The following is a 13,403-nucleotide window of genomic DNA, read 5'->3' as shown; positions in this document are numbered from 1 at the left end:
TTTTTAGCTTTTGATTGTGCGTGGGTACCTATTGGTTTTGCTGATTTGTTTATATGTGAACACTGGTGTTCCTGAAAACAAAATAGCTATTTGATTGCTAAAAGCTGCGATCGTTATCTTATGTCAGTCTTTCCTACTAAACTGTAACAGTTACTGACTCGAACTCAAAAGACAGGTTTCTTTAAGTTTGAAGCACTCACATATATATTTTTGTATTTCATTATCGCCATGTAATATAATTAACTTTTACATTTAAATAGACAAAGACATACGCGTCAAGACTATTTCCGGAAATACGCACTATGAATGACGTATGAACATGCGTGTTATCTATTGGTTCGGCAACGTCACGAGGGTCCTCTGCGCACTTTCTCATTGGCTGCGTTGTTAAATCTCCTTACGCGGATTGGCCAGCTATCTCCGTATGTGATTGGCTCAATTGACGCACGCCGACGATTTGAAATTGGTGTTTTCGCTAGATTCGCCAAGAGAAGGGGAGCGAGAGCTGAAACCTTACAGGTAAATCTTTTATCAACCGCGTATGCATGCCATTGTGACCATTTAGTTTTTTTGTCGTTGTTGCATTGACTTACTAAGTTGAACTGCTTAAAAAATGCGTTGCTTCATCCCCAGTATATGCTTTATTTTGTGTCAAACACGCTCAACAAGTTACACCGAGGAACATCACCGTGCACAATTCATTCATATTAAACCTTCTCCATCTCAGCGATGACTGATAGTTTGTTCACTTCCTGTGATCTAACGGGGAGAGACAAAGAGAAAAAAAAATGACAATCTATAACAATTGACATGGCGAATAAAATATAAAAATGTTAAGAAGTGAATAGTAATAAAAAAAAATAATTAAATACAATAATAATTAGTTACATGACAAAATATGAAAATATAAGAAAAATAAATAATAATTAACTTGTGATGTTTGTTGTTTTCTAGTGTCAGTTTTCAGCTTGTGTGACCAAACTGTGATATATCCGTGTATGTGGCCTCTTGTCTTCTAGAGAAAGTGGCTGCAATGTCTGGATCTGAGGACAGCAGTGTCCAACTGCAGTGTTGTGTAACAACAGAGCACCTAAATGCGTCTGGACAAGCCACCCGGAGGCAGGTCATCCGCAAAGCCACTGTTGTTCTGGGACGGAATGAGTTCCAGGAAATCATCCTTCGCATCCATGACGGAAAAGTGCCGCAAAATTATCCTCTGAAAGACTTCAAACTTTTCACAAAATTTGCCCGTGATGGGAAGTGCACTGTCAAACTGCTCCCTGAGAACATCCAGGTGCTCATCTCTAACTGCCCTCCTGACCAACTCAGCCTCTTCCTAAGAACTCTGAGCATCAAACACCAGGCCAGGATGGGGAGCAAACCTCTGAGCGACCGAGAGAAGTTCAAAGCAGGGTTGCCTCGCAGCTTTGAGGCCATCAGCCCCCTGCAGCAAAAAGACCTCCAGAAGGTCAATGAGCTCAGAAGTACATGTAATGGTCGTCCCAAAGGCCTTTCAGACTGCACAAATAGGACCATAGGAGCAGGAAGTGGACAGCAGGTCAAAAGATCAAGGAGCGTCTGTAACTTCAGCCCTGTGAGTAAATTTTTGGTGCAGCAGTAGCCTTTTAGAACTTACTTTGAGGACTGTGGGGATATGGAGGAAAGGAGTGCATGAAACGGTAAAGAATGAATGAATGAATGGAGAGTTGACATCGTAGCCATGCAATTTATAAAAAAAAAAAGTAATCTGCTTCCATAATATTGGCACTGCTATTAAGTATTTTCAAAGTTTTCAACTGGAATATGCACTTTGATCATTTCAGGTGAAAGCCAACCCCAGCAAGAAGCCCATCCTGTCACTACCGTCTTGTAAGCTGAACCAAGGACAGGCTGCTGTCCTCAGCGCTGTGTTGAGTGGAAAGAACGTCTTCTTCACAGGCAGCGCAGGTAGGATAAATGCGTTTCTCTTACGTACTGTATATCAATCAGCTAGCATTTGTTTTCCACTTGTATTCGCTGATCTGAATGTATGAATTTGAATAAATGTGAACTGTGGAGTTTCACCAACTCAACTATACCAGTAGGCCAGTCACGATAATCAATTAATTGCATGATAAATAAAAACAAAGTCGATCATTTTTCCGGTCTCAATAAATTGACACGTGCATGTGTGTTTATTTTCCTCTTCTTTCTCTACCAAAAAGGCTGGATGGCAAGAGGTTTGACTCTGTGCGTATATGTATGTATTTATAAATGTGTATGTGTCTATATACTGTAAAATTTGCAAATTTTGTTTTATCATATGATCTTTAAAAAAAAATAATAAAATAATTCTTTAGTATTTCAACGCTATGCTGCTAAAATAATGTTATTTTTCCTCATAAATATTACGGGTTTAATCTAAAATTGCAACTTTTTTTCTCTTCATATTTTGACGTTTTTCCATTTCTGCTGTTTTTTTCACCTTTCTAACTATTTCAACTTTTGTAAATTTTCTTCTTGTAATTTTGATCTTTTTTCCCCCCCCATAGTGTTTTGACTTTATTCTCATAATATTGTAACTTTTTCCACAACCTAATTTTTCAAAAATTACAACTTTATTCAGTGTTTTGTTTCTCACAATACTACACCTTTTAAAAATATCTTTTTGCTTTAATATTTCAACTTTATGATGCTAAAATGACGTTATTTTTCTGCTCCTTTTATGATTATTTTTATTTTATTTATTTCGTAAAATTAATACTTTTTTTGTTAATTCGTTTTTTCACTTAATATTTTAACTTTAGCCTTTTTAAAAAATGTTGCTGCTTTTTTCCCCATTTATGCTGTTGTTGCAAATGGCCTGCAGGCCATACTTCGGGTATTGACCCAAATGTAAGACGGACTCTCTTTTTCAAGACGTGTTTATGGGGAAAAAAATTGTTATGCAAATAATTTATTTGAAAAATATTTTAAGACAAAATCAAAGTCATTTTTTTTGTTTTAATCCTCTTTTTAATATTGGTAAATAACTGGTACTGTAGAGAACATATCTTCGCTTTGACGACTGCTTAATTGATCACCATTATCCTAAAATTAACATCGGAACTCATCCACCGCTGTTTGATAACTTGCCCAGTCTTTGACACACCTTTTTTTTTTTTTAGAGTGGGTCCCTAATGTAGTTCGAGACATGTGGCTCTACTGTAGATGCATTGATCTTTGCCTGTGGTAAATGATGAGTTCCATTGTGCTTTCAGGTACTGGGAAGTCCTTCTTACTGAAAAGAATAATTGGGTCACTCCCTCCAAAGAGCACCTTTGCTACCGCCAGCACAGGAGTGGCTGCATGTCACATTGGAGGAACAACACTACACAACTTTGCAGGTCGGTCAGCCAGGCTTGGTTCCATCACGCTGGCAAAATAAAGTAACAGTTAAAACACAGTGAAAATGCACTGTGATGATATACTGTAAAAACTCACATTTCAAGTAGCGCTGATGAAGATTTCCTGAATGGTCACACCTCTGTGTCCTTCTTAAATCATCCGCCCTCCATGTTCAATGTGCATCCAGGTATTGGCTCTGGCTCGGCCCCATTGGAACAGTGTATCGAGCTAGCCCAGAGGCCCGGGGTGCTGCAGCACTGGACCAGCTGTCGACACCTCGTCATTGACGAAATCTCCATGGTGGATGCTACTTTCTTTGACAAGCTGGAGTCTGTGGCCAGGTCAGATCTTTAGAGCTATATTCTTATTTTAGAATTCCGTTAAAGATTACCTCCCTGCACACAGGTCAGTGAGGAGGTCCACTGAGCCATTTGGGGGCATTCAGTTGATTATTTGTGGGGATTTCCTTCAGCTGCCTCCTGTTTCTAAGGGGAAGGAAAAGGCCAAGTTCTGCTTCCAGGTCGGTGATTGGTTGTGTACGAAGATCAGGCAAGACATGAGACATTAACACATGGGCCTAATTGTTTTCTTTTTGTACTGTCCTTGCTGAGACGGCTGTCCTTTAGTCTGAGCTAGACAGTGAGCTAAATTCTGAATCAGTGATGCAAGACATGCCCTCGGAGTAGTTTGCAGCTTTAATGTACATTCTTGACCTCAGGCAGATTGACTGACAAAATAACTAGATGATGGCAGTGCGCGAATGCTTAAGCAGAATGAATAGATGAAGGGAAAAACGGAAATGAGCAGGAAAGGCGTGAGTGTCGAAATGCAGAATGAATATACGAGTATTTAGGGCACGGGGAAATTGAGTAGCATGGTAGCGCTAAGTGTCTGCATATGTTAATACTTATGAAAATGTAAAAAAATGCCATTATGCTAATGCATGCAAGACGTAACGTTATAGCACTAAATGTTTATATAAGTTTCTACTCATGAAAACTGTTAAAATGTTACTATGCTCCTGTTAGCATGTTAACAATAGTAATGTTGCGAGTAATGTAGTAACGTTACATGTATGATAGCACTGGGTGTCTGTCAATGTTGACAAAAAATGGCTAAAAACGCTACTGTGCAAATTTTAGCATGCTAGCATTGTTAACATGCTAATCTTAGCATGCTATCACATGATAGCACAGTGTGTTTCTATGAGTTGCACTTATAAAAACGGATAAAAATGCTGCTACGCTACCGCGAACATGCTAACATTAGCATGCAACACCTAGCATAGTAGTGCTAAGTGTCCGCGTATATTAACTCATAAAAATATATATAGAGGTCACGAATAGATGGCCGGACATTCTTCTTCGGGATTTTTTAATAGACAGCAGAATTCATGGTTCCATTTATCACAGCAAGTCTTCCAGGTTCCTAAGCAGCAAAAAAGCCCCAGACCATCACACTACCACCTCCATATTTTAACTTCGGTATGATGTTCTTTTTCTGAAATGCGCCGTTACTTTTACGCCAGATGTAATGGACACACACCTTCCAAAAAGTTCAACTTTTGTCTCGTCAGACCACAGAGTATTTTCCCAAAGGTCTTAGGGATCATCAAGATGTTTTCTGGCAAAATTGGGACGAGCCTTAAAGTTCTTTTTGTTCAGCAGTGGTTTTCGTCTTGGAACTCTTATGGTGAGGCAAGTGAGTCCTGCAGTTTTTTGGATGCTTTTTTAGTGCATGTAAACGTACGGAGTCAGCTACAGACCTTGGAGCTGTAAGTTTGATAGCACAATAGCATAGTTGTGGCCAAACCCAGCACATCAGCATTAAAGCTACAGACACACCAAACGGCGTGTTCCCAGTTGGGCTTAATAAAATCACTTTTAAGCTGTCTAAATTCCAGCATCAAGACTACATTTTGTCCAACACGCGAGACCTATTTAAAATTCTCACAACCCCCCCCCCCACACACACACACACACACACTGCGGGGTTGTGAGAATTCTTCTTTCACTTACTTCCACCCACCCTAATCGAGGGCCAATTATGTTTTGTGGTGAGAAGTTTGAGAAGCCACTATGTGACACATGGTGGGTGTCGCCTATTAATTAGCACAGGAAAAAGCTACCAAACATGAGTCTGTCATTGGTGGTGGTGGTGGGGGGGCAGCAGTCTGTAATATCACCACGTGGGGCCACTAAATCCCTACATCGGGCAACCGGTGGGTATTAGCGTTTATGTTCATTTAGCGTTTTAAAAATGCTATCAAATGCAATTATGCGTATGTGTGTATTATATACACTTATGTGCCGCAATGGAACTGAAATTAGTTTCTCACTAAGCATTGTTGCTGTTTAAAACTCTAAAATGTCCCATTATTTATTTGTATCTTTTAAAAATTCATTAGGCCAGATGTTGGCGCAAAGTCATCCAGGTCAACATGGAGCTAACAGAGGTGCGGCGACAAACAGATGGGTCCTTCATCTCCCTCCTCCAGGCGGTGAGGGTGGGCAGGTAATTTCTAATTCAATCCCATTACAGCCTTTTAATATTGGAACAATTTCTTATCCAAATGGCTTGATCAACTCCACTCAGGGCAACAGAAGAGGTCACGACCAAGCTGACAGAAAGTGCCTACCGTCAGGTCGACAGGGGCGGTATCGTAGCAACCAGACTGTGCACACACAAGGACGATGTGGAGCTCACCAACGACAATAAGCTGCAGCAGCTGCCAGGTCTGAAGTGTTTCCTACGTGTCCTCTCAACTACGTTTCCTTCCTCTTTGGAAGGTTTTGTTTTTGATTCCGGTCAAAACGGGCAAAAACAAGTCATCTTCCATGAGTCCCATACCCTATTGGTTATGGTCAGTCAGTCATTACGTCTATTATTTGACTTTTACCGCCCTTTTTACATGTTTACATGTGTGTGAGCGAGACACACTCACTGCATTTCAACGGGTAAAACTACTCAACCTTTGAAGGCACTTGACAGTCGGTCATGTGACATAGAGGGAGAATTAAGGTGAGCGATAGTGGCGTTCTATAGGTATTGTGGAGCTGATTAAGCCTCGTATGTCAGTGTGTACTCTATAAAGTAGTTGCTACCCGGTTGAGGGAAAAGCATGTTTTAAGGCAAGTGTGTCGAACTGGTTTTCATTGAGGGCCACATTGCAGTTATGGCTGCACTCGGAGGGCCGCTTCTAACTGTCAGTACACATGAATAGAAATGTATATTTGCCTTTATGATACTACACAATTGCCCGTGCATTTGATGATTTTTACTAACAAATTGATGCATAACCTGCTTTGAAATGAGAAGCTGATATTCAAGTATTAATCTTTGATAGCAAAAAATGCTTGGAATATCTTGTTGCATCATGGGATATTTTTAGAAGAACCACTTGCAGTACAATTTTTCTGTCAAAAGGACTGCACTATTGACACACATTATTCCCAGGCTTTCGTGGCAGGCCACATAAAATGATGTGGCGGGCCATATCTGGCCCCTGGGCCTTGAGTTTGACACCTGTGTTGTAAGAGCTGTGTTTGTTAGGAACCTTCTTTGGTCACTTTCATGCTAATCATGAGCAATTATGCATTCAGCTACATGCTATTTATGTTAGCTTGTACTTGCTTATAATGATTAAGAAAAATGTAAATGTAGTGCTCATGTTACACTGAGCAGCCATACCCTTTTATATGGCTCAAGAAGTTCAATTTCCTGTTCTATGGTTATCATTACACTTTTTCTCATTACCATCAGTGGTACCCTTTTGGGGTGTTGAATTTGACTTTTGAAGCGTTTGGTTTGGTTTGGTTTATTTGAACGTGAAGGTTACAATGGAATGCATCTCGTGAATCATCCTTTCACAGTTCCGCATGTCTAAAAGGGAGTAGGAAGAAGCAGAGCTTATTTAATCCTACCCCCACATCCATTCCACATCTTGAACAGTACATATTATTCACTTCCTGCACTCCATGTCATATTTTTATATAATAATCAGTGTAATAATAAAAAACGAACGTGACAGAACAATCATTGTGATGATCAAGACTCTTCTGCCTTCTATTTAGCAAACATCAACTGCTTGTATTGTTTTTTTGAATTTGCTCATCTCGGTACATTGTTTGAGTTCCTTGCTCAATCCGTTCCATAATTTAATTCCACATACAGAAATGCTGTGGCTTTCCAGCGTTGTTCTTGCATATAAATGGCTGAAGTTTAATTTTCCTCCAAGATCATATTTCTCCTCTCTGATAGAGAAATATTGTGTGAGGTTTTTGGGTAACAAATTATTATTAACTCTATGCATTATTGTAGCGGTTTGAAAGTGTACTAAATCTGCAAATTTTAATATCTGTGATTTTAAAAATAAAGGGTTTGTATGTTCTCTTTACTTGGCATTATGAATTATCCTCATTGATCTTTTTTGCAGCCGCTGAGTGAGCGAAGATTGCTTTTATAATTATTACCCCATATCTCCACACAATACGTTAGATATGCTAATACCAAGGAACAGTAAAGAGTGTGGAGTTTTTCTTGAAAATGTTCTTTGAACACCAAATTGTTCGACTTTTGGGGTTCTCCACATTTGAGGTGCCGCTGTGCATTCTTTTTAATTCTACATGTGCACTGAAAGGACCATACTTAAGTTATTTAATAAGTAAAGTTCTGCTTGTTCTTCAGGGTCAGCGCGACTGTTTGAGGCTTTAGACAGCGACCCGGCCTTGGCGAGGACGATAGACGTCTACAGCCCCGTCAGCAGACTGCTTCATCTCAAAGTGGGAGCACAGGTACTGTGTGTGCGTGGAAGTCACTGCAATGCTGCTCACCAGTGACGACACACCGGTTATCATCGTGTGTTTGTTTGCTTCGTCATCAAGGTCATGCTGACAAAGAACCTGGATGTCACTCGAGGTCTGGTGAACGGAGCCCGAGGGGTAGTGGTGGCTTTTGAGCCTGGAAAACACGGTTAGTGCGAGGCTTATTTCATTGTTATTGCAAGCTGTGTGGAGAACATCCTTAAATGTGAAAGCTCAAGTAGCGGGTGGATTTGGAAGGGTTACCGTTAAGTCTAAAATGATCCGGGTATCGTGAATAATTAGTGGCTAAAGTTGTGCTCGTCCCTCGCCAGTTTGCGCTTTAAATTTCACTGCTTCACTCTATCACGGTTTTCTATAAATATATTCATTAATAAATCATTGCTGTTTCATGGATGAATACAATCTATTACCAGTTAAAATATGCATATTGTAGCAACTTTGATGTGTGTTTTGCCTAAAATGAAGCATTTTCAAGCATAAAAATGGCGAAATGAACCACAACTACAATTATAAGGCATTCAGAAGACTCATTCAAAGAAGTGATATGTAGTTTTCTGCACTCGTCACTAGGTGTCAGTAATGTTACACTGATGAGCCAAAGACCGCTTAAAGTACTGAACAGGAAGTTTAAAATAAAATAATAACTCTCTCAATGCAAACATGCGAGTCTATATTATGTCTTATTTTGTCTTATGTCTGCTATACCGGGTAATAGGAATGTAAAGATGACTGTAGGGGTGTTATTCTAGAGGGCTCTAATGTTAAAAAGTGCAATTAGAAGGTCATAAACAGGTGCTATGCTCTAACTACAAAAATATTAAATTTAATAAATAAGGAAATTCACTTATCACAGTCGGGTCTGGAGCCAATTCACCGAAATAAACAAAAGATTGCTGTATATTAATGGAAATATTCTGGTTTTGTGTTTTTCTGCAATTCTCAAAGTTGTCCAATCAGGAATACGGATAACTTTCTAAAATACATTTTTAACCATTCTAAAATATCCTGGTAACATCCAGCATAATCTAGAGAGCAGGGGTTTTCATGGACTGAGGCCGGCCTCCACTGGGAGGTGCCAGAAGACATTAGGGAGACGCGGCACCTTGAGAATAATAAAGAAAACATCTTTTTCCAAACCTCTAAGCTGCAGTAACTGCACTTCTGCTTAAACGCAAAATTAAGAGCTTTTTAGTTCCTGTGGGAGAAGAGAGAATAAACTCTTTGGGATGAGAAGAAAACACCACAAAATATGCTCCGAATTTTTGGAGAAAAGGGAGGCCTGACCATATTATATTCTCTGAGTGGATGCATTTTAAGGGGGGAAAAAAACCCAAATGTCGAGCACTCTCCTCAACTTTAAACTCAGAACATTGCACTGAGAGTGGATGTATAATTCATTTTGGGTGCAAAAAATAATAAATCGCTATATTTGGGTGCATGTAATTTCCATTTTGAAGATACCCATTCATCAAATATATAAAATCATCAAATATACAGCCAGGGTTTGTCTTAAGTGTATATATTTAATAAGTCATGCCTATTCTGTGAATTGATTTCCGAAATTACATTAATTTCAAGACAAGTCTGCGTCACGCTTGGTCTTTCCTCAGGACTCCCACGCGTGCGCTTCCTGTGTGGCGTCACCGAAGTGTTGAAGCCTGAACGCTGGGTGTTTAAGTCCGGGGGCGGAGCCTACCTGAGCCGACAGCAGCTGCCACTTAAACTGGCCTGGGCTATTTCCATCCACAAGAGTCAGGTGAGCGACCGTGTTTGCGCAAGTGATAGAATCGACTCACGTCACTTGAGTGGTTACAGCAACGTACGTTTTCTCCCGAGTCACTGAATCACTTGATGCATGTCTATTTTTTATTTAATTTCCCACAAAACCAAATTATTTTACTTTTTTTTTTTTTTTTTTTTTTCTGTATCTAATCCCATCCACGCTGCTAAAAATGGCTGCAGGTTTTTAAATGCAGTCTCCTCTCTGACCTAAAGCTTAATCATCTTGATTGAAGGTTGAAATATTTCTGCATAAATTTGGACAAACACGTCATGTCTGCCTGTCAATTCAGTCCTCGTTCCAATAAATTTACAGGATGATGTAACCCACTCACGTTCCTCTCAGTTGCACAAAAAAAAAAATCATCACTGCAGGTTAAACAAGACTATAAAAGTTCCAGACGTTCCAGTCGCCCTCAGGAGGAATCTTAAAGTCGGCCCTTGACTCCTCGTGCAGCCTTTCCCAGTAATGGCGTACGAATAAGACGTCAGTGACAGGAAAGAGAGGCGAATGCGTTCTACTTGACGTCAAAGAAGGCATTTGGCATTTCCTTGCCGATATATGGGGGCAAATTATTCTCTTAAATATTATTTTAGATGACAGAAAATATTAAGGGAAGTTTTTCCACAGCAGAAGCCGACCACAAAACAGTTAAGACCGAATGAACAGCGCCTCCGCTGGTTGTGCAGAGTAGTGCACTCCATTTTTGCCTTAGCGGCTTTCAGACTAAGCATTAACCAATGGCCAAGTCTACACAAATTGACACATTCTGCTTCAAACCGACGGAATAGTGATTTCTTATGTCAATCTTTACCCAGCAAACTTTCTCTTTCTTTTCCTATCATAATTAAAAGGTGATTATTGATTTATTTGGAGGGCGCGCTCACACAAGCCAGGTTAAATTTAAAAATATCAGCGATCAACAATTTTTAGTCAGGCTGTTGTTACAATAGGCTATATATTCAATGCGTTAATAGCTAAACTTTGTTAAACTGCTATCATTAGCTGACAACAAATATGACTAAAGTGCGTGTGTGTGTTTCTTAGGGGGTAGTTTACATGCTCAAAGCAGGAAGACGGCGGGATATACTTTAATGCCTGCAGTGCAAAAGCTAGCGCCCTCGAGGCAGCCGCCTATCCGTGACAGCCAGCGGCTTGAATACAATCGCTCCTCCCAACCAGTCATTAATGACAACCAGTCTTCTTCAGTTATGAAACTGAATGACTCGAAATGAGCCTCAGAGTCAGGAAAGTTGCTGTAATATAATGAAGTAATGGTGCATGTAAATGGGCCACAGACAGCCTATCAATTGCATTCGATATTTCCATGCATCCATTCATTTTCTATGCCGCTTATCCTCATTAGGGTCGCGGGCATGCTGAAGCCTATCCCAGGTGACTTCGGGCGAGAAGGCGGGGTACACGCTGGACTGGTCGCCAGCCAATCTCAGGGCACATATAGACAACCATTCACACTCACATTCATACCTATGGACAATTTAGAGTCGCCAATTAACCTAACATGCATGTTTTTGGAATGTGGGAGGAAACCGGAGTACCCGGAGAAAACCCACGCACGCACGGGGAGAACATGCAAAGAGAAGCCCCAACGGAGAGTCGAAACCAGATCTTCCCGATCTCCTGACTGTGTGGCCAACATGCTAACCACTCGGCGACCGTGCGGCTGCATTCGATATTTAGGTTGTCTTATTGTGTGTGTTGGGGGGGGGGCATGCATCAGAAATGTGGCACAATTGACAGTACTGATTGATAAACTGTTATTACCTGGGCTATATACTGTAAAATGTGTATTTCCGTACATCACCATCCACATACGCAGGCTCTTTGACGTCAATATCTAATTTTGGGCCTTAATTAATTTTACTTCCTTCAATTTTACACACTTTTTTTCAATGTTCCTCCTCCTGATTTTACTTCAAAATGCACCTTGTACATGTTGTTTACCACTGGCCTTTTTTGTTGGCTGCATGCTGCACCTACTTTGCAGCACTCTAATGCAACACAAGCTACTTACTCGTCATAAAGAGAGCCATCAGTTTGCCAATTTGTTTCTTTTAGGCTTTTCTAAATGAGACACATTGCTATTAATGTGTTAGATGGTACATTTAGCCTTTTACCTATGAATAAGCTGTGGCTCTGGCATCACAAATCACTCTGCTGTCTTGTACTTTCCAATATCCTGACCTCAAAAATTGGTTGGAGACAAAACAAGAGAGAGAAAGCCCTCTGGGTAATTGAGTTCATTTGTCATGACCACCGTGTCAGCAATGTTGAATCTACAGAAAGCAAGGCACAGCAGCTGCACACGTGCATCCCTTCAGAGGAAATGACATTACTCCAGAGTGGTGGTTAGAGGAGGAGAAGGCGCATGCACTTTTAATGAGCATTTCTTCATTTCTTCCAGGGTATGACATTAGACTGTGTGGAAATCTCTCTGGCTCGTGTTTTTGAGAGCGGCCAAGCATACGTTGCCTTGTCTCGGGCTCGGAGCTTGGAAGGTCTGAGGGTTATGGACTTTGACCCGCGTGTGGTCCGGGCTGACCCAGATGTTCTTCTCTTCTACAAGAAACTGAGGAAGGAAAGGCTGCTCATGCAGGTGGGTGAAGACCCTGTAATGCAGTATTTAGCCCATTTGATCAGTTGTTTACAGTTAATGGTATACGTATCGACACAATCGTTTTCTAATATTCCACACCCAGACACAGTGACGACATTGTGTGGCAGCTGCATTACACCGGATTGCCAACATTTTATTCTCAATGACCTTCCTCTGTCTCTGCAGACCGCCATGGATGACTATGTTGACAGTGGCAACAAAGAGAATCTCTGGTGAGAGTAGTTCTGCACCATCTGTATGGTTTCAGTTTTATTGCACTTGCTACCATGTAGCCACATGGGGAAAACTTGATTATCAAGGAAAGTCTATTCAGGGACTCTTGCGGCCCTGATTGTACACAATGGAGTCATACTGCCACCATGTGTTCAGTAGTCTTTTTTTTTAATAAAGCTTTTAAATGTTACATGCCTTATTTATTGTCATCATGTTGTATCAAATATATGGAGCAGATTTTGGAACACATTGTTCTTCCTTGGTCTTCTGTGTCCCCTTAGATATCTCTTTCCTAATACAGGTATGTCTTTTTTATTTAATAGAGAATAGTCATTCAATTGTGGTCCTTTATTAGCGGTACTTTCTGTTCTTGCTGGATCTCTGCTAGGGGTACAGTGCTGTCATGGCCCTAGGTTTCCTTTCAAACAATGACTGTTGAGACAATTATAATCAAGTCCTGCGCACTCTGCCTAGCAACAAGTGGCATATGTGTGACGTGATCAGGAACCAAAAAAAATCCTGAGCAATTTTATTGATTTACAGGACATTGCTCGATGGCTGAAGTTTGATTTCTGTCAAGTTT

General features: G+C 40.5%; 1 protein-coding gene across 1 annotated transcript; it reads left to right on the top strand.

The window, feature by feature from the left end:
- The first annotated feature begins 459 nt into the window (after positions 1–459).
- On the top strand, positions 460–13,047 carry pif1 (PIF1 5'-to-3' DNA helicase homolog (S. cerevisiae)). The gene is made up of 13 exons (XM_054767325.1): positions 460–519; positions 1,020–1,594; positions 1,824–1,947; positions 3,240–3,365; positions 3,554–3,707; positions 3,772–3,886; positions 5,774–5,880; positions 5,962–6,101; positions 8,053–8,159; positions 8,250–8,337; positions 9,800–9,945; positions 12,395–12,586; positions 12,773–13,047. The coding sequence occupies exons 2-13, from the start codon at positions 1,034–1,036 to the stop codon at positions 12,821–12,823; spliced, it is 1,911 nt and encodes a 636-aa protein (XP_054623300.1). The 5' UTR covers positions 460–519; positions 1,020–1,033; the 3' UTR covers positions 12,824–13,047.
- The last annotated feature ends 356 nt before the right edge of the window (positions 13,048–13,403 follow it).

This window comes from Dunckerocampus dactyliophorus, chromosome 2 (genome assembly GCF_027744805.1).
Source record: "Dunckerocampus dactyliophorus isolate RoL2022-P2 chromosome 2, RoL_Ddac_1.1, whole genome shotgun sequence".
NCBI classification, from domain to species: Eukaryota; Metazoa; Chordata; class Actinopteri; order Syngnathiformes; family Syngnathidae; genus Dunckerocampus; species Dunckerocampus dactyliophorus.
Note: the sequence above shows the minus strand (reverse complement) of the source record. Positions and strands in the feature narration are given on the sequence as shown.